The 26,320-nt window shown below is 35.2% G+C and overlaps 1 protein-coding gene across 1 annotated transcript in view; it reads left to right on the top strand.

Moving 5' to 3' along the window:
- Positions 1-26,320, top strand: part of 5-HT2A (5-hydroxytryptamine receptor 2A) — a 124,153-nt gene that overhangs the window by 85,090 nt on the left and 12,743 nt on the right. Inside the window, exon 3 of the mRNA XM_067103612.1 lies at positions 25,568-25,685. Within this exon, the coding sequence (XP_066959713.1) occupies positions 25,568-25,685 (118 nt within the window). The remainder of the gene's footprint in view (positions 1-25,567; positions 25,686-26,320) is intronic.

Genomic DNA, 26,320 nt, shown 5'->3' with positions numbered 1-26,320 from the left:
TGCATTCAAGCACCAGTTTTGCATTAACATAATTCTCTCTCTCTCTCTCTCTCTCTCTCTTTACGAGACTGTTTCTTACGATGAGAAGACGAAGGCAAATAATTCCACAATATGGAACTTTCGTTACAGTGTTGTATGGAATCTGATAAGACAATAACCACTTAATGTAAATAAACATATTACTCAATCACATTAACATGCAATATATATATATATATATATATATATATATATATATATATATATATATATATATATATATATTTATATATATATATATATATATATATATATATATATATATATATATATGTATATATATCACCAAAACAAGATGTACTGTAACAAACAAACAAAAAGTACTCAAAGAAACCAAACCCAAGAACAAAAAATACAAAAACTAAAAAATAAAAATAAAAATGAAAATACAAAAGCACCAACACTGAAGTGTGGATATGAGGCAGCATGTATGCTGAAGAGGTTAGGTGAGGCTGTGAATAAATCTCCCGCCGAGATAAAAGCTTCCTGCAGAAAACACAAAAAGACGGAAGCGAGGTCAGGAGGGCAAAATAATGATGATAGGAACATCGCGTTTTAGAATACTATTTTTGGAAAAGGGAAGCACATTTGACTTGCTGACAGAGAAACTCTGTCTGGCGTATTTCGATGCGTCAGGGATTAAGAGTAATAAAGAGGCACAGGAGAGTGATATGTAATGATATATATATATATATATATATATATATATATATATATATATATATATATATATATATATATATATATATATATATACCAACATATGTATGTATATATATATACATATATATATGTATATATATATATACTGTATATGTATATATATATACATATATATATGTATATATATACAGTATATATATGTATATGTATAGTTTACACATCAAGAGGCAGCATGGTGTTATCGGTAGATTCCCCGGCTGCTTGCCAAGGGTGAGAACGGAGGTCAGTGTTATATACAAGACGACCGTGAAGATTATAGGGGCGGGGTGGAAAGGGTACAGAGATATTCTCGGATACTTATGATTGCATCATCCCCAACGATCATTTTATAGAGCAGCCACTTGGTACAAATCGTTCCGCAGAAATCTCGACTCTAACAGAACCAGTGAAGTATCATTTCTTTCCTCTTTTTATGAATCAAAAGTCATTCACCACTATAATGCATACATACGTTCAAACACATTCACAAACACACACAGATATATAATATATATATATATATATATATATATATATATATATATATATATATATATATATATATATATATATATATAACCTATGTGTGCACGTATTTGTGCTTACAAGTAGAAACGCATTGTCCTTTATTCTTTTGGAAATAAAAAAAAAGCGTTCCTCAGTTATCTTAAACATTGCATTTGTCTTAATCCTACCCTAATCTCTCACTGTCTCTCTCTCTCTCTCTCGTCATCTCCCCTCTTCTTCAGCAGACTTTGAGACGCCCCTTTTATCCATCGGCGACCACTCTTGTGTCTTGCTCAGCAACCAGGACTTCTCTGGGTATTTAGGGAACGACTGCCCCTCAATCCGACAGATTCCGTCTCCACTCCTCCGTCCACAACTCTTAACTTATCACTGACGTCCCTTGTTGACCGCGACTGCTGCCTTCAATTATGGAAGAGCAGAAGCCCAGCCCCATGTTCAAATATGTGGATGTTGGGTTGTTTGTTTCTTCTGTCTGTCTGTCTGTCTGTCTGTCTGTCTCTCTCCCTTTCCGCTATCTCTCTCTTTCTTTACCCCTTTTCGCTACATCTCTCTTTAACCCAACCAAGCTTATATTTCGTCTGTACCTAAGTGGCCTTTCCTTTTCAGCCACTCAAATTTTTCCTATTGAAATCATTCATAGTAATCAATTTGTATTACATTTTATTACAAATTATGCACTGAAGATCCAAGCTTATATATCATATGTACCTAATTAATCTCTCTCCTTCCTCAGCTACTCAAACTTTACTTACTGGGATCATTCAAAGGAGAAGCTCAACATATATCATATTCAATAATAAATTATGCACTGAAGATTCTTATGACTGGTTCGGGATGACGACAAATGAACGTGGCATTAATGTACCTCATGTGAGCAGCATAGGGATCACAATGAGGCCTGCGAGAAGAGGACATTAGAGAAGCGTTTCAATTACACAGAAATATAAAGCAATGAATGTACTTTAGTTTCTGTTTCACTCTCTTTTCTTTACGCAAAATCCACCTCGTTAGGGATGGCAATAAATAAATGTGATATTGATGTACCTAATTAGAGTACCATAGTGATCATAGGAATCACAATTAGGCCTGAGAGAAGAGAAGAATGCTAGGGAAGAGTTTAAGATATTCAGAAATACAAAATAATGAAATGTACTTTAGTTTATGTTTCTCTTTCATTCCTTTACGCGAAATCCACTCCCTCCGGAATGACAATAAATAAATGTGGTATTAATGTGCCTGATTCGAGGAGAGTAGGGTTCCCAATAAAAGCCTGAGAGAAACGAAGAACATTGGGGAAGCATTTCAAATACACACACACACATATAACACAATGAAATGTACTTTAGTTTACGTTTCTCTCCCATTCCTTTACGCGAAATCCACTTCCTACTTTTAACGGCCATTTCTCACCCTCATCCATCCCTGTGACCTTCTTTCATTCTCTTCTTTCCGAATCGTTTAATTCTTCCCCAAATCCGATAATCGAAGCTTTTATCTCAAACGCGAAGGGAGATATTGATACGGCCCTCTGGCCGTGGCTTCGACCGACCCTGCCACGTTTTGTCTTTCACCCGAGACACCATTTTTGTTTTCTTTCCTCAAACCAATTCCCTCATTCTTAATTCTTTCCAGTTTTCTCTTACATTCCTTCCTCCCTAAAAAAACTGGGGGTTCTTTTCTTTACTAAAAGCTCTTGTGACTTTCCTTCTTTCTTTTCCATTGCACTTCATTTAGAAACTACTTCTTTCTTACGTTTTTAATGTATTCTTTTCTAAAAAAAAAATTTTACCCCATTCTTAATTTTCTCAGTTTTCTCTCACTACTTCTAAGAAAATAAATTGGGGAATTCTCTCTTTAGTAAAGGCTCTTCTCGTTTCTTTCCTTATTTCTTTTCCACTGCACTTCGTTTAAAAACTAATTTTTTCTTTCGTTTTAATGGTTTCCTTTCTTAAATAAAATTCCCTTACTCTTTAATTCTTTCTCAGTTTTCTCTCACAATCCTTCCAAAAAAAAAAATTGGCCTCTTCTCGTGTCTTTCTTATTTTGTTTTCCATTACATGTCATTCAAAAACCATTTTCTTCTTTCGTATTCCATGGTTTCTCTCGTTCCGTTGTTTTCCTTTCTTTCTTTCTCCTTTTATCTCTTCCCTTCCCTTCTTCCTTTGTTCTTTCATCTCTCATTCAATAAAGAAACCATTTTCTGCTCTTCCTTTCTCTCACTTTCCTCGGGAATTCCTTTCATTCGATTAGGAAGAAAATGAAGAAAAGTTTAAAGGTGCGGGGACTGAATTACTATTGGTTAAATTTAAGGGTAACAAACCTGATGTTTGTTATTTTCAAAATACTTGCATTTATATAATTTCCGTATTTTCACATATATGTTTTCCGTTCTTTTAACTTGCTTAGAAAGTCTTTAGGCCTTTGAGGGACATTTCATAAGAATGGCTGACCATTATCGGATATCTACCACAGTGAAAACAAGAGGTAAATAAATTCTGAAATCTAATTGGTAGAATTGCAGGTTATTTTCGTTAATAAGCAAAATAAGAAACACTTGTTATGGTAGCTGCAAACTTAACTGCAACAGAGGACGAATTACCTACAGCAGTTATCTGCAACATATACAGACAAAATGGTCTTTCCCAAGGAAATCTAATATTACGAAAAATATAACTCTGACATTTTTCAAACAACAAAATAGGAATGTTTTGCAATATCTTTCAAGTTAAAATAAACATAGTAAAATTTGCAACAACGTTAGTTCAGAAATAAATATACTTTGCTGTCATCATTGCTGTTATCTTTCTCATTACTTATATTGAGTATATTTAGAACGAGACAAAAGGTCATGATCTTACCAAGCATATTTCCACCTTAAGAATAACCTCACCATTTCTATGAAAGTCTGAATTCAAAAACACCATTTAAACTAAATAGGAGAAAACGGACTCCAGTGACAGAAAATTAATATATCATTAAACTTTAAATGGGATTTTGAGAATGCATAAAAATTTTTAAAAAATCGGTCGTACAGCAGCATCTGCTTAAAAAAATATCTTCCTCATTTTAATGACGTCAATCCAAGACATACTGAAGGCGGTCGAAGTACGCAAAGGCTTCTGCGCTCTTGACAAATGTGATAAAATGAGAACTTAAGAGCGCTTTTCAGGATGTCTGAGAGTTTAATATACTACAGGCCCTCGCCTGCAGGAGACTAAAAAAAAAAAAAAAATGATGTATAAAAAGTAAGAAAAAATGTGCGTAGCCTCGACCGCTTTTTTCGAATGAGAGAGAGAGAGAGAGAGAGAGAGAGAGAGAGAGAGAGAGAGAGAGAGAGAGAGAGAGAGAGAGAGAGCCCTTCTTCCCAAAACAGCAATTCACGATCATATTTTATTTGTAACAGGAGAAGAGAGAAACTAGCCATATTAAATATACAATAAACATTAATCGAAATCTTCAAATGATTTTGTTACTATTCCTAGGTAAGGTATACGCGTCATTGTAAGGATGTTGCAATCTGTTCCCACTTACAACAGAATAAGAAAATGTTGGTGAATACAAAATGAAATTTTCAGAATTTTCAATTCTTTTCATTATAAAGCAGACATTTAAAAAAATTTGACAGAACTCTGCTACGTTCAGCTAGATCAGAAAGGTTGGGATTACTATTAAACATGTAACAGGCTTACAAAAATCTTGTTCACTATTGCAGACTGGTTAAATTATCATCTAAAAAAGGTTCACTCCATAAAGAATAAAAGAAATTTATTCAATTATTCTGAGGCAAAACTCGAATTATAACGATTTCCGCTCATGCTAAAGACATGGTATTTGGCAAGAAACTATCGTAACAAAGGACGAGTAAAATCACACTCAATTTCCAACAAATAATTTAGAACTTAAATCCATTTTGTAATAAATCTTGTCACTTGCTGTATTTATTTTTTAAAATCCTCTTATGACGTCAAACTGACAGACGGGGTTAGAATGAGTGTTTTCAGACGACGGATGATAAAATCAAAACTAATACGATACAGTGTGTTGAATGAGGGATAGATAAACGTTTCTCATGGTCCAAAAACCTTACCACTGCAATGTACACTACAATAAACATCTGTTGGCACAAGGAAAAAGCAGAAGCCACACGCTAATAAATGCATGTATTCAATAACAGAATACTGGTTTACATTCACCAGGGATATTATGAGAAGTTGAATTAAAGGAACAATGGATTGGTGTTTCATTTAGTCAAATTTACGAAAGAAAATACAGGTTTCTAATTCTCAACTCGGTCTCTCATTGGTTGACAGGCCCGGTCGATGAATCCTGTTCTTCAAGGTTCATGCTTTTCTCTCTCTCTCTCTCTCTCTCTCTCTCTCTCTCTCTCTCTCTCTCTCTCTCTCTCTCTGTGGTATCCAATTCATTGTCGATTTTTTTCTCCTGTTATTATCGACATTTCCTCGTTTACTTATTCTTCTTCACAGGTTACTATGTCTGCCTGTTTCGTTGTTATTAAGAGTTTAAATTTAACGTAGGTATCAAATACTGTCGAAGAATATATGAAGAGAGAGAGAGAGAGAGAGAGAGAGAGAGAGAGAGAGAGAGAGAGAGAGAGAGAGAGAGAGAGAGAGAGCATAATAATGTGAAAACAAAACAAATTAATATTTATGTTGGATACAACTATGCCCTTCGATCAACGACCCAATGAGAGAGAGAGAGAGAACATGGTTCACTGATCTAGGCTTCAGGTAATCAGAGACCGAATTTTAGATTACAAGACTACATTCATTACTACAATGCAATATAACATACAAAAGAACAATAATCAATATCGCCTGACTGTTTACTTTTAAGTAAAAATGGACAGAATTGCTTGAATTCCAGATTTTTCTTTTGATTAATGACGGATGCAAATCGTACAGAAACACCGAATAAAACGGACAGCTTACTAATCACGTTGAACAAGCGTTAATTATCAATAAATTTATTATTATTATTATATTATTATCATTATTATTATTATTATTCACAGGATGAACCCTATTCTTGTGGAGCAAGACCACGAGGGCCATTGACTTGAAATTCAAGCTTCCCAAGAATATGGAGTTCATTCGAAAGAAAGAAGACTACTATCGTCCATGAGAATATATGTCTCCAAGCTGCATGTACACTCACGCTCACACACAAACTCCACACAGCACACACACATATACACACACACACACACACACACACACACACACATATATATATATATATATCTGTACACACATATATAATATATATATATATATATATATATATATATATATATATATATATATATATATGTCTGATATATACATCTATGTCTGACTCAGCTCCGTTGACTGAAGTTGATACAGCAAAAAGATTTTTTGATAGCTGAACACATTTCTCACTTTCATCATAAAAAACATTTTATCACTCAACAATTTACAGTCTGTGCCATACAACTTCAACAGCCACAGAATAGCCTTTATCAATTGCCTCCTAAGTTTCTCTAGGTCCTTGTGTGGTACAGGCAGCCTTTTTCCTTTTACTTTCAAACTTTTTGCACAAATGTTTCATAACGAACACTTGACTCCTCCCACCCTCTAACCTTTGTAAACCCCCTTTTTCTTTCCCTATCAAATGAGCTTTCTGATCTTATAAAAAACCTACCATACTTCTTCACTGGTACACTATGCAAAGTTACACTCATATAAGAACTGGCTTTACCAGTTTTACCTTTTAACTCATAAATATATTTCCCTGCTGACTCCAAAACCCCAGACTGGAATTTTAAACACTTCCTATACTCCTTCATCTTATTCTTCTTTAACCCAAGTCCATTTCCATAATTTTCTCCTTATACACCCTCTTTACTTCCTTCTTATCAAACTAACTTGTCTTACATTAACGTAAGATTTCCATCCCCTTTTTCCTATTTGAACTTCCATCTACCTTTTTTGCCTCAACCACATAATGATCATATCTTCCAGTCACTCCTCTCTTCACCAGTTCATGCATTATCTAGATCTTCCATGGATTGTGGATTAGTACCTAATCTAACAAACTGCTGCATTTACATCATCTAACATAACTACCATTTCATGTGCTCTTAATAAGGCTAGATTCAAATCTCTAAAGCAGCCTCTCTCAGTCTGTTTCTCTTGGCCCCCTTAAACATACACCACACCTTTTACTCTCACTATGCAATAACTTGTCCAGTAATTTCTCAACACTAAAGCATCTGTATTCTTTCACAAGTCCACTTAGTCTTCCCTTGACCATATGTACTATAACTCCCCTAGCTCCACAACTTTCAGCTACTCCAGACACAGTCACCTTTTGTCCTTTCACCTCTGTCTCGTTCAAGACCAAAGCATCCAGCCTCCTCTCCCTATACATATCAGCTATTGCACTATTCTTAATCTGCACCACAACCACGGACTTACAAAAGCAAATGATATGTCATCCTCTTACTTTTCTTATTTGCAAAAATAAAAAAAAAATAGTATGGGGTTACAACTGTAGCCCCTAGCCATCTGGTGGCTCACACCCCACAAACCGACATTTTATGGAACTGGGAATGCGACTGCCATTGGTGTCCCCAGAAGAGGCTCTTACGCCATTTAGGACCCTTTTCCTACCACAAAGGATCCACACCCCTTTCAGGCACTCCTCTGCCTGGAAGTACATGTGGCTGCACTTAATGGAAAAACAGGATGTACTGCTCAGCACCACCACGGTAACAGCCCACAGGAATGAGAAGGACCTGATGACAATCGTGGTTGCATTTGGTCACAGGAGTTAGGCTAATCTGCCATTTATGGGGCATTGCACCCGCCCAGGAATTTGCAGACCACCAATAAGCACTGCGTTTCTTGGTATACGGTACATTATAATCTGATGTCTGGGCTTCCTAGAATTGCAAATGAACAGAACTAACTTCCTTCCACCACTCTAAATTCAAATTTTTAAAGGGATCTTATTTATATATATATATATATATACTATATATATATATATATATATATAAATATAAATATATATATCTATATAAATAACTCTCTCATATATATATATATATATATATATATATTCATTATGTATTATGTATATTTTATGTGTGTGTGCATGTCCGTGTACAGAAAGAGAGAGGAAGTCCATTGCCATTATACATTCAAAATTTAAAAGTTGAATACAAGCTAACAATTCCAATAAATTTCGTATTTCTGACGAGATTCTTGCGTTTATTTCCCCCTTAAAGGAAACATTTCCAATCCTAAAAAGCCTTTTTATTTATCTCAATATACAATTTTCTTCAGCGAACTGCAGCAACCGCAATTTCCTTCGAAAGAAATACTATTTTAATTTTTCTCGTTTTTGTGGGGGTGGGGGGGGGAGAAGATTTACTGAACCTGTGACTTCCTGAAATGAGACTATTCGGTTTTATTGTTTTCTGATTAAACTTAATTTTATATAAAATAATCAAAGCCGTAAATCGTTCTAGAAAAATAAATTTAAAGTTTTAATTTTTTTTTTAATCCATGGTTATAGGAAACTCTACTGCTGTTGTTCTAAAGCAGAAATGTTATCTGTCATAAGTGAGTATGTTTTCGACCATTTTTTTTCTGAGTTAAACTCTCAAGTATTTTCTTTTGAAAAAGAGCTTTTAAAAAGTTGACATTAATATTTTTAATTTTGAAAAAGAGCTTTTAAAAAGTTGACATTAATATTTCTAATTCTGTATGCATCTTTATTTTTACTTCCTCACACATTATTATGGAATTGTTAAAATTATACAGCTCTCAGAATACGATGCGTTATCAGATTTCTTTCGATTTCAAGATAAATTTTCTGTTTGAGTCTATGTGAATGCGTATTCTCAGAATAATACACAAACGCCCACACACAAAATACATACATAATATACATATGTATTTGTAGAATATGTATGTATATATATATATATATATATATCTATATATATATATATATATATATAATATATATATATATATATATATATATCTATGTGTGTGTGTGTGTAAGCATACTGTAATTGGTGCTTCACACACATAAAGGAATGCTTCAAACACGGCTTCGAAATCAAAGTCTTCACTCTTTATAAAAAAAAAAAAAAATTACCATTTCTGGCAGTACTTGGCAACAAAGATGGAGAAGGCGATTACGCTGCTTGTGCACCGTTCGCCGAATTTCAATCTCGTATGTAAATGCCTGAGCTTTTGGGGATTAAATGTATAAATTCCCGAGGAAAGAGAGAGGGACTGACTGACTGATTTTGTAAATAAACCAGGCATCACATCTGCTTAAGTCAATGATCTCGAATATACAAAATTCATATTTAACGAACACAAACAGCACATAGGATCACCAAAACAAGCAACATACATACCATTCAGTTATATTTTGGGAAGAAGATGGACTTCTTCAACAAATGTAAATAAGTCACTTGACCTTGAATCTACGTTCTCTTTAAGTACTCCTGAGAAAAGGTAATTACCTTCCTCATCACGGCACCAAAAGAGACGACGTACTAGTAAGCTCCCATTACTAGGACGCTGTATCAGAAAGTACCTCAGTGTCACGAAAAGGAATATAAAATTTTGGACAAAGGTCAAGCGCTGGGACCTATGAGGCCATTCAGCGCTGAAAAGTAAATTGAGAGTAAAAGGTTTGAAAGGTGTAACAGGAGGAAAACTTTGCAGTTGCATTATGAAACAATAAATTGTTATGAGAAGGTGGAAAGTAGGTGGAAGAAAGAGAATAAGAACGGAGGTACAATAAAAGGAATGAAATGGGTTGCGGCTAGGGCCTGAAGGTACGCTGCAAAGAACCTTAAGTAATACCTACAGTGCAGCCTGTGAGGTGCACTGACGGCGCTACCCCACTACGAGAACCATACCGTCATGATAATCACCCTGTCCCACTTTACCGTCATGAAGACCTTACCGTCATGAAGACCTTACCGTCATGTGCGCGGCGCTATAGCGTCTTATAAGACGCTATAGCGCCGCGCACAATTTTGTCTCGCATCATTCAAAAGGGCAGTTTTTGTCAACAACCTGGCCTCTACAGTTTAGGAATTTAACAATAATAAACACTGAATTCTATAACAATTAAGGAGCATTTGGAATTACAATTAAAATCCTCCGCTATGCTGTAAATAATAACTCTTTTACTTTCAGTAACTCAGCTTTCCTCCAGCACCATTACAAGGGCGCAAAGTTCTTCCAAAAAAATTCATGAGCGGCTAACTACTGAGTTCAACAACTGAATAAACTGCTCCATGTCCAACGTCAAATTTGAAGCAATTCGTATATACTTGAATACAGCTCTTATGCTTTGTATCACGTTCTAAAATTTCAAAACTATCGGCTCAAATTCCTCCCAAAAATATGTCAGGCAATTTCACACTAAGAATCGATGAATGCTTAAGTAGTACTACATACACTCGGTTCCACAATTTGCAAGGGAATGACAGTGGCAATTTCGGGCAGTCTTTATAGTACCAATAATACTTTTCACTGATGACCGCAATGATAGTTGGGGAATTCGTGAGTCCCTGGAACCTGATCCCACTTCGAATCACCAAAGTCTGAAAAAGAGCAGAGAGAGAGAGAGAGAGAGAGAGAGAGAGAGAGAGAGAGAGAGAGAGAGAGAGAGAGAGAGAATCGGGGCTACTGTGGGTGACATAAGAAGTTTGTTAAATGAAAAATGGAATTACTTTAGAATCTCCAGAGAGAGAGAAATAAAATTCAGGGCCACTGTGGTGACATAAGAAAGTTTGTCAAATAAAATGAAATTGCTTTGAATCTCAGAGAGAGAGAGAGAATAAGAAAATTCAAGAAATTTGGGGCTACTGTGGAGTGACAGAAGAAGTTTGTCAAAAATGGAACTACTTTAGAGATCTCCAGAGAGAGAAAAGGGGAAGAGAATTTTGGAACTGCTGTGATGATAACAAGAAAGTTTGACAAAAAGAAAATGAACTTTAGACTGTCCACACACGCACACAGACACATACACGCACACACACAGACAGACACACAGAGAGAGAAATGTCTCTCTTTGAATTCATGTACATAGTGGAGGATTAAAAGAGGAAACAGCAAACAGAAACGCAGAAAAAGAATGGAAGGGAGACAAAGATAGGTGTAAACGAAGATGGGACAGAAAGAAAAAAATTCGATTGGAAGATGGAAATTCCGGTATATACATGACATTGAGGTAAACGTTGTTGCAAGATTCAGAGAGAGAGAGAGAGAGAGAGAGAGAGAGAGAGAGAGAGAGAAGGAAAATTCGGGGCTAATGTGGGTGACAGAAGAAGTTTGTCAAATGAAAAAAGGAATTACTTTAGAATCAGAGAGAGAGAGAGAGAGAGAGAGAGAGAGTTAAAAAATATACCTTAGTTTTACCAGACCACTGAGCTGATTAACAGCTCTCCTAGGGTTGGCCCGCAGGATTAGACTTATTTTACGTGGCCAAGAGCCAATTGGTTACTTAGCAACGGGACCTACAGCTTATTGTGGAGTCCGAACCATTATAGCGAGAAATGAATTTCTATCACCAGAAATAATTCCTCTAACTCTTCATCAGCCGGCTGGGGGTGAACCCGGCCCATCGAGTGACTGTCCACCCAGCTCTACACTGACTCACCCAACAAAGAGCTGAGAGAGAGAGAGAGAGAGAGAGAGAGAGAGAGAGAGAGAAGGAAATTCAGGGGCTAATGTGGGTGACAGGAATAGTCTGTCAAATGAAAATGGAATTACTTTAGAAATCTCCAGAGAGAGAGAGAGACTACCTGAGGAGAGGAGAGAAGAGAGAAGAGAGAGAGAGAGAGAGAGAGAGAAATTTTTGGGACTACCCTGGAGGGAACAAGAAAGTTTGACAAAGGAAAATGAACTTTAGAATGTCCACAGAGAGAGAGAGAGAGAGAGAGAGAGAGAGAGAGAGAGAAGGAAACATTGGGACTACCGTGGTTGACAAAAGAAGTTTGTCAAAAGAGAAATGAAATCAATATATAACGCGCACTTGGATAAGAGACTGAAGCGAAGGGGATGGGGTAAAGGGTCCTTCCATAACTTTTAACCGAAAGACTACTGAGGAAGTTAAATAGATTACAGTACAGTAGTTATAAAATCCTACTAAGTTAATAGTTTAGTATGGTATTCATGAAGCAATAACATATTCCTTGGGTTAAAATCACAATGCATATCAAGCTAATGAAGCCCTTCAACTTAGGCACACGTTACCTTTAAATTTTCCTTATTTTGTTTCGAGCAAAAACCCATAAAATATATTTTTTTTTAAATTAAGTAAAACAAATAAATAAGTAAAAGATGCCAGTACTAAACAAGTTTCCTAACACTAATCTTTCCTAATTGCTAAGTAAAGTTGAAATGTTACATATATATATACATATATATAGATTATATATATATATATATATATATATATATATATATATATATATATATATATATATATATATATATATATTCAGCATTATACAGTTCCCCTACTAAGGTTGGCTTATAAAGGAAATACAAACCAATCACCCATCGCTCAAACTTTAACTGCAACCCGTGAATGAATCCGATTTCAGAAAACTTCCACAATATCAGCCATTTCATGCTCCTGCAGAGAAACCTCGTCAGCGGCGTGGAGAACCCTTTACTCACACACACTGCGCCAATCGCCTCAACTATGCACTCTGGAGCTTCTTGGATATTAAAGTGGTTCCTTTACATTACCTCTTCCCCACCATCTACTCGGAACTTTCCATGTCTTCTGCTCCTCCCAACTGCAACTTCCGAATTATTTATTCTTTCACCAGTCACCAATCTTCCATTCTTTCCACGCGACGTAAAGATTTCAAAATACTCTGATCCAGCCTTTCACCTTTCATTCATCCTATTGACCATTTCTGCATCCGCGTTTTTCACCATATATTTACACAACATATACCATAAAAAAACAATTCATCTCAACATCTTCAAAAAACAATTCATCTCAACATCTTCAGCGTTTTTTATTTCCATCGAAAATCTGCATTTTCATTCCAACCTTGGTTTCCACAGTAACTTAATTGCTCTTACCCATCTATCTTTTTCGCCTCCCCTGCCATATTCCTTGCGCCACCTATTCAGTAATTCATCTCTGCTTCCATCTCTCTGTCATCCGTTATATACTCTAAAATAAACATACGAATCAACTCTCACAATCTTATGCTTGCTCCCATGAATTTATACTGTATTACTTGCAAATACTTTGGCTAGTCTCTAATTTCTCTTGACTGTACCCAGTCGGTCTGACCGTCTGTGATTGCAATTTTTTTCTATACAACAACTTTACACCTACATCTATATAATATTTCTCAAGTTTCTTGCATTACTCTGTCCATAAACAACCACACACATTTTTTATATATATGTATATATATATATATATATATATATATATATATATATATATATATATATATATATATATATACAGATATGTGTGTATAGCTCTCACGAAATGAAAGAATCATGAATGGCTCCTCTCTGCAACAAATAAGCTAACAACCTCATACACCTACAATGAAGTGAATTAATTACACACTTGCTCAGAATCAATTTCAGGACTCTTGCTAGCGAGAAGGGGAGGGGGTGAAACCACTGGATTTGTGTGTATGTGTGTGTATATATATATAATATATGTGTGTGTATGTGTGGGTTTATCCATTACTCAGTACTTAAAATGCTATATGATAGTTCTTGAATATGTTTTTTTTTCTCTCTCTGGAGCCAGTGTTGGTTAAAGGAAATAAATGTAATAATGAAAAAAAAACTGTATATGCATACATACATGCACACACACATATATACATAGATAGATAGATATGTATGTAAAGGGAGAGGAAAAAGGGAGAGTGACACTCGTCAGCTCCAGTTTCTTCCAGAGTGAAAAATGACAACCTTATACCCTGTGTAACACATACAACCCAAGAGAAGAGGTCCTTGCTATACTTGGAGAGCACAAACGTAAGTTTCTCCTTCATTCCACGTTGGCTATACATGAAGAATCTCTGCTTTATCCCCTTATCTAAATGCATCACATGTCTCGACCTCATTCCTCATACGCTGAGGGATTTTGACTCATACTCATCCTTCATACATTACGGCCACCTCTTTATACGTGAGAGACATGTCTTCGATAGCATATCGACCCAAGACCACTTTCTCTCGCAAGCATCCATCAGCATTAAATACCTCCTCTGCGTTCGGATAAGATTATATTGGGCAGGACAGGTTGACTCTTGTTTCTGTTTATTAGTTCATTTGTTTTCAGAACTTTCCGTTGTTTTATATATTACAGTGTGTCTGCGTAGTAAGGTAAATTGAAATTCCTGAACAATATTAAACATGTTAAAAATGCGGCGAAGAGCAATCGAGTTTTCTGTACAGCCGCTACAGCGTATAATCAAGGCCACCGCAAAGAGATCTATCTTTCGGTGGTCTCGGTGTCGTACTGTATGAGTTGCGGACCATAAAACTCTAACCACGGCCCGGTGGTGGCCTATCTTGTATCGTTGCCAGAAGCACGATTATGGCTAGGTTTAACCTTGAATAAAATAAAAACAACTGAGGCTAGAGGACTGCAATTTTGTGTGTTTGATGATTGGATGATGGATGATCAACACCTGCAATTTAGCCCTCAGCCTCAGTAGTTTTAAAGATCTGAGGCGGACAGAAACGTAAGGACAGAAAAAGTGCGACAGAATAAAGTGCGGACGGACAGTCAAAGCCGGCACAATAGTTTTCTTTAACTGAAAACTAAAACTAAAACTAAAACAAGATGAATAGTCTTAAAGTAAGCCAAGGTCACGTGAATAAAAGCCACTACAAAGCTTTGGTACTCTCATCTTAGTTCTCTGTTCCCTAACGTTTTCCTATGCGCTTCCATCCCTCAGTGGTGGAGCTATCACATATTCAAGAGGTTAGGACCTTCTCACCTTCCCTTTCATTTTTTTTTTATGTTTGTTTAATTTGGGACTCTTCAATTTGAAATTTTGTCCCTTATTATAAACAGAGAAGCTTAAACGCAGAACTGCTGCGTGAAAAATAGTGTAAAAGTCTGGCATCCAAAAGTTGTTTTACACAAAATAAATAAATAAATAAATAAATCAAATAAAATGTTTATTTTCCGTCTGGTCTCTCTAGAAGGCGCCAAGAAGCTGAGATCAATTAAAACATCAGATCACTTAACTGATATTCAAAAACCTGTCTCTTTCTCTCTCTGTCTCTGTCTTTCGCTCTCCGTGGTCGGGGTGTCAACTTTCAAGATGCTGAATCATATCACTGGTATTAATACATCTCTCTCTCTCTCTCTCTCTCTCTCTCTCTCTCTCTCTCTCTCGTCCTGGGCGGGGTATCAGTTTTCGAGGCGTTGGATCATGCAACTAATATCAATGACCTCTCTTTCCATCTTCTCTCATCGTCTCGTTCTTTAGCCTTATAATTTCTCAACTACGTGTCTTTCTCTTACCTCACACTCTTTGCAATGTTTACCCCTTCTATGTATTTAAACCTACACATGGACTATATAACTACAGATATTGGCATGTTTGAAGGGGATTAAGTTCGTAATCTTCTATGAAGACAAAAAAGAAAATCATTAACACATGTTCAACAATAGTCACAGTTACCTGGCGATCATATTTAAATTTATATATATATATATATATATATATACATTACACATATATACACATACACACACATATATATATATATATATATATATATATATATATATATATATATATATATATAGTGTATATAAATGTGTGTGTATATATATATATATATATATATATATATATATATATATATATATATATATATATATATATATATATATATATATATATATACATATATATCGACCCAAAACGTTGCGTGAGGCAAAGGGCCCCTGTGAAATTCTATCGATCATATTTTTTTTCGTGCTCTACCTTTCACAAATCTCCACCCTCTCCAGGCCTTTCTACCATAATTTTCAGCCAAGTAGATCTACGTTTTCCAGCTCTTCTGATGCCCACGGTAGTTAAGTGACACTATCGCTTGCTATTCTCCCAGTTGTTTTGCTAAGGATATTGTCAAAGTCATCTCCATCTCCACTTCATTATCTCAAGGGATGTGGAACTTTCATATGTTCCCTCTTGGCATCATTACTAACCATATTCTGCCTTCTGACTCCTAATACTTTTCTTGAAGCCTTATTCTCAGTTTAACAAAATCTTTTCGATACTGTTTCACTGTCTTACCATGATTTTATGTTCGTAAATCAATATATATTGTAAAAGACTTTGCATTATCTTACTTTATGCATTGTCAGTCTATTTGACTTCTAAATCTTACTAATCCTACCCAGTGTTTGACTTGCTTAACTAATCTTGAACTAAATTCCAATTCAAGAGAACATATTCTGGATATATACCATTATTCAGTCTAAACCTTCTCTTCCATCTCCGCCAATTCCTTTGTATTAAAATATTCATCTAAAGACGGAAAGTATACTCATATATTATGACCGCTGAAGACTCTTTTCCACCAAGAGGGGGGGGAATCGGGCAGTGACTGATGATGCCCCAACAGGCAGACCTATGGGCTCCCCAATGAGCCTTCATCCCTATCACAAGGACAGTAGGGTCCTTGTTCCTTGTGAAATCTATCATTCCACGAGCAGGGCTTGAACCCCGGATCACCAGGCAAAATTAAGTAAGCTACCACGATCCTGAGGTGTAAATGGTACTACTACCATTAACAATAATAATAGTACCAGTACTGTACAGCAGTATTGTGATCTTCCTCCTCTCATACCCGCTAAACGAATTAGACTCCACACGTGAGGTGTATTTCAACACCCAGTGCTAATAATGAACTAAATCATCCATTGAAAACCTATTTAAACAAATATTAACAAATGGCTACTGATAAAGGAGTGACCTGTGAATGAGCGAGAGGTAACGGGAAGATCTGAAGTTTATCAAAGATCTGAAGTTTATCAGGGAAAGATATAAATAAAGAGGCAAAGATTCCTATCAGTTATATTACCACAACCGCATTCTATTACTGAGTCCCTACACTGGCTCTGCGTGCCTCATTGTGACCTACTGTTGCTTCAACTTGCTTGTAACAATCTCATCGATAAAGGTTTTCTGTTTTTCTTTCCCCAAAGGAGGGAACTTTAAGCATTGGCCCCCAACCTCCCATTTTATTCACTCATATATTTGGGGGAAGGGGGGAGGAGTGTGCTGGAAAAATGAAGTCCACTAATTATCTATGAAACCAGTTGAAGATGTCACTAAATGGTATTTCGTGAATATTTATTAAAATGTTCATAAGCGTGCTTAACATATACATTTAATTCCTAGTAATATTAATATCACACAAGCTTTAAATTAGTTATATTATTTATTTTATATAAGGTTATGTATTAGAAAATTAAATGTAAACTTATAAAACCTATTTTTTACGAAATTTCGTTGTTGTTTAAGAGGGAAAATGAAACAAAAACAAAAACAAAATCGCAAAACAAAACCGAGTTCAAAAATATCCCATTTTATGATCCAGGACACCTCAAGAAAAGTCTTCGTAAACCACCTATAAAACTTTGGCGATAAACTTTCAGTCCGCAAAACCTTTTAAAAGTTCTTTTTATGCTAAAAGCAAAGCCACGCCAGAATGGAGCCGAAGGTTTTGCAATCGCTCGTAAATCTGACAGGTGAGAGTCAGCGCCATCTATTGCGTGGATAAATAAGTTGACGAGGGTTACACTCATCCATTTATTGTATTGTAAGTATAAATAAGCTGACAGGAGACATCGAGCGCCATCTATTGCACAGATAAACACATCGAATCTTGTCATGTGAGCCATCTTCTTCATTTTCTTGTCCTTGGTAAGGGTTGTGAAACGGCCCTTGGTCAGTATCACGTCAGGGGGGGAAAAGGGTGAGTGGGGGGAAGAAAATTACTTTCATAGATAGTTACCTATCGATAAATTTCGATCATGTCCTTAGGTAAAAGATAACACTTTGAGCAGAATGAAGTTAAAGAAGTTGGACAGCTAACTGAAGAAAAGTTTAATATAAAAGAGTGAATCGGCAAGGAACCTTTAGTCAGGGCATATTTGCATTATCCCGCGGTTAGCCTGTAACAAAATACTTTCAGTAACTAATCAACTGAATTAATTAATTTCCTTGTTCAAAACGTGTTTGAAAGAAAAGGCTAAATGGCAGATATTGGATGTCTTTAAAACTTATAACAATCATAAATGTTCATACTCACCCAAAATAAACTATTTATTAACTGAATGTATTAAACACCATCGGTTGTTAAGCGTAAAACTATATATATATATATATATATATATATATATATATATATATATATATATATATATATATATATATATGTATGTATGTATATGTATATACAGTACATATATATATATATATATATATATATATATATATATATATATATATATATATATATTCTTGATCTCGCCCTCGTATAGTTGAACCTCAGACCTTCACATATGAACATGTACATTTGCATCATCAGTGTATTATGTGTGCTACATATCAAAATCCATATTAGAAGTTCAAAAATTTACGACCAAAGTAAAATTCCCGTTTGACAACTGCTTTCTAAGCGTGGCCTTAACCTTGAACCCACTGTACACATCAGCTTCACGAGATGATTATACTTGCCAAACATGAAGTCTCAATTTCCTATATTTTATAAGTTACGGAAGAGAAGAGGAATTTCCAGGCAGTTTTTCTTTCAAGTATTAATTAGATTATTATATATATATATATATATATATATATATATATATATATATATATATATATATATATATATACATACATACATACATACATACATACATATATATATATATATATATATATATATATATATATATATATATATATATAGTGTGTGTGTGTATGCATGTATGTATGTACGCGCTTGTTTAAATGTTTTAAAAAATACCGAGCTACACCTCACTGATAACATTTTCTTCTTCTTCTTCTTTCTTCTCTCTCTTCCAACGAGGATACCTGTTAGAGGAAATTGGCACTTGATGGCACTGATTGAAAACACCCACAGTTTCGTTTAGCCCATCCTCTCTATCCCTTTCTCTCTCCCCTTGAATAATACTTCCAAAACCGAGCGGTTTAATAAATCAGTTTTCAAAGCCTCTGCAACGTAGCTTTCTTCAGCAAACTACAAACTAGTTTAAAAGACTCAAATTTACCTTTATTTGATCGGTGTTTACTTTCTAAAAAAAAAAATGTCCACTTACAAAAGCGAGACAGAAAAGGAGAGCTTGAAAAGCTGAACGGATTCAGTCAGCAACTCTTCAGTCAATCATTGTTCTTCAATAAGTAAACTCTGGAACGACATCAAATTTTTATTTGTTTGTCTATGTATGTATGTATGTATGTATGTATGTATGTATGTATGTATGTATGTATGTATGTATGTATGTATGTATGTATGTATTTGATAATAATGGGCTCTCATTCACCGGAGTTTCTTTAACCACTATTAAAGCTCCCATCTAAGGCAAAAATTGCGACTAACAAAATAACTTCGGTAGACAATATACACATTTCCTTCATAATAAATACCACAAATTTATATTAATCAATGAAGTCCCGGATACAGCTCGCTTTCATACGCACGACGCAAGAATATTTCGATAATTCTGGACCTAAAAATTTTGCAAAATAAAGTTAAAGAAGCTTAATTTATCGGGGCCAATGGCACGGGGAAGGGAAGCCATATTTCTCATTGGGCAATAACCCTCCAAAGAGAAGTGACATCAAAGGCCATAGGTATTGAGATGCCAATGACCATAGGTGTTTCAAGCAAAGTCTAATATTGCCAAGAGGAAGAATTGCTTGAGCAGTGTTAGTGACAGTTCTAGCACAGACTGACTACGAAGACCATAAGCCGAGACCCGGCACTATGTACTAGAGAGAGAGAGAGAGAGAGAGAGAGAGAGAGAGAGAGAGAGAGAGAGAGAGAGAGAGAGAGAGAGAGAGAGGATAAACTTGCTCATTTCTGCAATACGCTCATGTCAATGAAAACCGAAAAATCCAATAGCCTTACTAGCCCAGGCCCGAAAAAAGAGGGGTGGGAGGGAGAGAGGGGAAAGAAGGGGTCTTAATACCGTATGATGCAACAGCCCCGCCTCCTACAGAATGGACTGGTATGAGGGAAAACAAGGAAAGAAAAGAATACAAAAGCTCCATGGTGGACGGAACGAGGTCACCGAAACAGCAGCAGCTCTTTATCATATATATAAAAATGACAATGAAATAATATAAAATTAAGGAGGCTCATTTTCCTTTTCGTTCGTCTGCAGCAAACAATTTCTTTGGGTTAATTGACAATGACGTCCCACTGAATAGATAACATATCCTGTGAAGTCACAACCAATCACAAGAGAAATGTCGTATGAGACAGCAAGCAATTAAAACCTTACAGAAAGTTCCCAAAACACCATCAATCTTTGTGTTTTCCGTAAGACAACCATTAAAAAAAAAGGTCAGTAAAACCCATAAAGTTTAAAATGAACGGTCCATTATTCCCCAAGACCTTATGATTCCAAATAGCGTTATCAGGAGGACCACGTATTTGCTTGAGAATAACAATTATCATACATCACTCATTCGGCAGTGAGGCAAAATGATTAGAGACAATTTCCATGAACAATTTTTTCGGTTATCATCAGTAAAACGATTTGTTTTAAATCTTCTGTTCTTTTTGCAACTATTTGGAATCCATCCTCTGATCTCACGAAGTTACTGTCAAAAGTGATATGAGGACTAAATTACGAATCAATTACAAAGAAATCATTCCCTGAAAAAGACAAGATACCCGACCACCGAATAATCCCCATAACAGTTAAATAAGCAAATAAATAATTAAGACCCCTAAATCTTCATGAAGCCGTAGGCGAAATTCCGCCAGCATTTATAATAAGAGAAAAGCGCTTGCGAAGCTGCCTGCGAGGCTACGTGTATTCATGTTTGACTTTAATTATTCTGTCAAACGAAAGCAATTTATGGCCGCGGTTCCCGAAGCCAAGAATTCGCTACCTCGCGCATTTCCGGCGAGAAATGTCTCGCCCCCGAATCTATGACTGACAAGTGGAAGCATATTAATGAGATGCGTTGTCTCGCTCCCCTTCCCAAAGCCGAGACCAGTCATGGAAGTATTTCCTTTTCCACCCAATGCGACAACGTATCTAATATCTAATATCCAATATCTGATATGGCATTCTTCCTACGCTGATGTCATCACGCGTCATTATTGTGATAACTATTCACGGCTTGTATGCGTTGTCGTGGGACAGGCCCAAATGCAATAAACTTTCATACCAAGCTTTAACACATTGGGTATGTGCATGGGAGATTCGTAATGCCCATGAGAGAATGGGAATCCTCATGAGAGAATGGAAATGGTCATTACAGAATAGAGATCCTGGTACTGCCCATGAAAGAAAAGAGAGAGAGAGAGAGAGAGAGAGAGAGAGAGAGAGAGAGAGAGAGAGAGATGTCCGAGAGAGAGACTGAAGAAGAAGAAGAAGAAAAGAAAAAAGAAGAAGAAGAAGAAACAGAGTACATAACATGAGAAGAGGTATATCGTTGCTCAAAAAAATTATTAATTACACAACATCAAAATATACAATTAAATCCATAAACGTTTGGTTAAACATGCGCAGCGAGAAGAAGCAAATGACTGAACCGTGAAATTCACAACCCAGTCTTGAGATATTTTGTAAACATCGATTATATTAATTTTATGCAATACTCATCATACTATTGGAAAAAATAATTACACAACAAGATGAATGAATGAACAATCGTTTGCTTAAATATGCGCAGACAACTGAACTAAATACTGAAACCGTAAGAATGCACAATCCAATCTCGAGATATTTTATAAATATAAAGTCCATTAAAATCCGTGATTCTCATCAAGCTAAGGGAAGTATTTTTGTTATTTATTTCCATCTTTTGACTTGAATGAAAACAGTTATATTGCGCACGCCTACGCTAGCACAGAGACCGGGACACATTTTTTTATTCTTAATTTTCTGTAAGCAAGCAAGAAACGCGATTAATTTTTATAAGCTAGAATGTCCTTACTGATAAGGGGGACCTATTTTATATACACTTCACCATTTATGTTTATAATTTCATGAATCTAAGTCGTGGAAATATTCTTATGGCTGTACGAAGTTAATAAAGTTACAGCTAAAGAAATTCAACAAATAAACTATTCTCGGAATACATGACAGTAGATTTCCCGAGCTCAAACTTCAATAACAAATCAGACAGTTAATTTTACCACCATTAAAAATGGCTTCCATTGAATTTGTAGCTTACAAGATATCTTGAGATGAAATATTTTCGTGAGGTCATGAATAAGAGATATATGGAGGAAAATGTGAATGCTATACCAGAAATTGAAGAAGACCTGAATGTACTAATGAATGAATTCACGGTTTTCGGAGTGGAATCAATGACAATAAAACTTTGGACATTTGAAACCGAGTAACAAGACTATTTTGCAGAACATGAAAAGGAGAAACAAAGCCTGATAACACGGAATTATAAGACAACTAATGTACTAAAGAAACATGACCTGCCTGAATGAGGTATCTATAGAGGCATAGTACAAATGTCGATTGCGATGAAAATGCTTAGCATGCTTCTTCTTAATAGGCTGGAAAAATGCGATGAAATGCTGAGAGAAGCATTAGTGTCTCTTAGAAAAGGAAGGAGTTACACAGACCAAATATCCGTGTCAAAGAACATTATGCCTCAGTGTATGGAATGTTAAAACCTTCTTCCAATGATTGTGGTGATAACGAGGAGGCATTTAGCAGCATCCACAGTTCAATATTATGGGAAGTATTGTGTCATATGGTATCCCCGTTAAGTATGTAAAGTTAATTTAAACTGTCCATGAACGACCTAGCAGCAAGTTAATGTCGTTGTGTTATTGTCAAATGGATTTGCAGTAAATATTAGGTCTTAACAGAGATATATTTTATAATCTTTGTTTGTTATTTGCCCTGCTCAAAGATTTTATAAAGAAAAAACTACTGGCTGAAGATGAAAGAGATGTCTTAAAGTTGAGTAACGATGGAAAGTTGGCAGACTTAGAATATATGCACGTGATACTGTTTTCCTCAGCAATCTACAAGAAAAAACTTACAAAACTTGCTCAGCAGAATGCTTCATATACCGAGAGAGATGGGATTCTACATAAATCTACGAAAAATAAAAGTAATGAAGACAGAGTATGTACAAGGGATGAAATGGAGCTATATGAAGAAAGAATTAATGAGGTTTAATCATTCAAAGATTTAAGAGCGATGACATCCAATACAAGTTCTTCTGAGATGGAATTCTGTGGAAAAAAAACATACAATGCCAAATAAATTATGGTAGGCAAAAAAAATCAAACAGAATTAAATTACATACGAATCTAAGATTATACATAAGTCTTGTAAGATATGTATTACTTTACGAATGTAGATCATCGCATGGCAATGACACTATATCGAGGATAGTACGTGATAAGTGTCAGCTGGACTACTGTGGGTACCTAAGAGTAGGAAAACCCAAACCTACTTGGATGAGAACTATGAGAAGGGAAGCTGGAGATCAGTACAGATTTTTGAAGAATAAAGCACGGGAAAGACCTGAGCATGGGAATTTCACGAAAGCCTTTTATGTAGCACGGCATCGGATATTATTAATTTTGTTATGACTGAACCACAACATAAATCACCGATCCTGGTAACAAGCTCCGAAATCCTCACAAGCACGCGTTCGGCTTAGTGAAATGCCTGAACTTGCTAAGGAGTCGGACCTAGGCGCATACATACATACATACATATATATATATATATATATATATATATATATATATATATATATATATATATATATATATATAAATGCACACACACACACACACACACACACACATATATATATATATATATATATATATATATATATATATATATATATATATATATATATATATATATATATATATATAAATGCAAGATAGACAGACAAATGTTGTACAATGTACGGACATGAATCCTTCCAGACTTAACAGACGACCTACATAAACGATGTCTCAACAATTCTAACTGACATTCCGAAGTGCCGGATGAAAGCCATGGAGGAGAGTTGTTCGAACTAGACTCGCTCCGCGTATTTGGTCAAACGCACTTAAACCTCTCAAGCATTTTCAAAGTAGTGTCGTCATAAATCTTAAAGTGGTAAGTTACAAAAACGAAAGCGAATCATATTGATTCTACGATTATTCTTCTTGAGTGTATTTTGTTGATAGTTCAGAGATAGTAGTATCTCAAATCACTCATAGCGTATGTACAACTTCATATGTATTGAGTTATCTTTAATTTTTTTTTATTACTCTGCACACCTCTTTGACTTTTTGTATAGATGGGCATTCTAACCCCTTGTTTTATTCCGTATGAATGTGTCCAATAATAATAATAATAATAATAATAATAATAATAATAATAATAATAATAATAATAATAATAATAATACCTCCACCTGATCTGTATAAGAGTTGTTATCGATTCCCAAAACAAAAATTTTTGTGCTGTTAATTTCTCATATTTTCATTTTCATTTTTTTTTGTTATTTTCTAATTATTCTAACTTTACAATGCTCAAGTTTTTTCTTTTTATTAATATCTTACAAACTATAAGGATTCTAAGAAAACTGTACTTGTGGGTGTGCTACAATTCATCATTTATCATATATGATTTTTTTTTTTTTATTTGTTTTTTCTCTCGTCCAACAGCTTCAGCATTAACAATAACAATTACATATAATACACACATAATATACAATATATTAATAATAATAATATTATAATTAATTATTATTATTATTATTATTATTATTATTATTATTATTATTATTATTACGCTCTTGTTATTCATGTATTCTTAGTCTAATTCATATATGGCAAGGATAAAAGATTACATATTCGTGGAAAAGAGAAAATATAGAAAAGAATAAAAACTAAAAATGCATTAAAAAAGTAAAGTCACAAAAAACAATACAATGGGAAACTAAAGTGTTACATAACAAAAGAAATATTCACAATATATCTCTTTCTTTTATTTCATTCAGATATGCTTGGAGAGGCGCCTTCACAACGTGACCAACTACTTCCTGATGTCCCTAGCGGTGGCAGACCTGCTGGTGTCTTTAGTCGTCATGCCCTTTGGGGCAATCGCCGGATTTCTAGGTAAGGAAATCATGAATTTAATTATAAGGAGTTTCTGTTAATTTATATACTACTGTTCCATCAAGCATTATTGCTCATGGTGTACATACAATCTATACTATCTAAAATGCCTCTTTCCTTGCACCTTCATGTCTCTTCACCAACACCCCAGGACTCTCTGACCCTCGGTCTTTACAGACTTCGACCCTAAGCACTTTCTTCCCGATCATTTCCTGTATTTTAATTTTTACTGCAAGAGACGACTTCCAACTTTTCTCTTGCCTCTTGGTATTTTTCCTTATACAGTATTCTTTTAGGAAATCGACAAGCATTCATCCCTTTTTGGTGGGCTGTTCACCAGTCTTTTCCTCCTCATATGGATACCAAGAGTCAGAATATGCCTATTCAGGGCCACATTGAGGCCACTTTATCTCGAGGATCTTTTTTCAAGCAGTGGCAATGTAATCCTTAGAGATGATGCATGCATGTGAGCGATCCATCCACAACAAAAGCAAGCTGGATAGAACACAAGCACTGTAAACACTGACATTTGTTTTTAATACCAGCCTTCTTTTGAGCTAAACTCTTTTTAAAAAAAAAGACAAAACTGACTGCCTTGAGAATTCAGGTGGACAGGTATTAATTCAAACAAAGGT

This window comes from Macrobrachium rosenbergii, chromosome 5 (assembly GCF_040412425.1).
Source record: "Macrobrachium rosenbergii isolate ZJJX-2024 chromosome 5, ASM4041242v1, whole genome shotgun sequence".
NCBI classification, from domain to species: domain Eukaryota; kingdom Metazoa; phylum Arthropoda; class Malacostraca; order Decapoda; family Palaemonidae; genus Macrobrachium; species Macrobrachium rosenbergii.
Note: the sequence above shows the minus strand (reverse complement) of the source record. Positions and strands in the feature narration are given on the sequence as shown.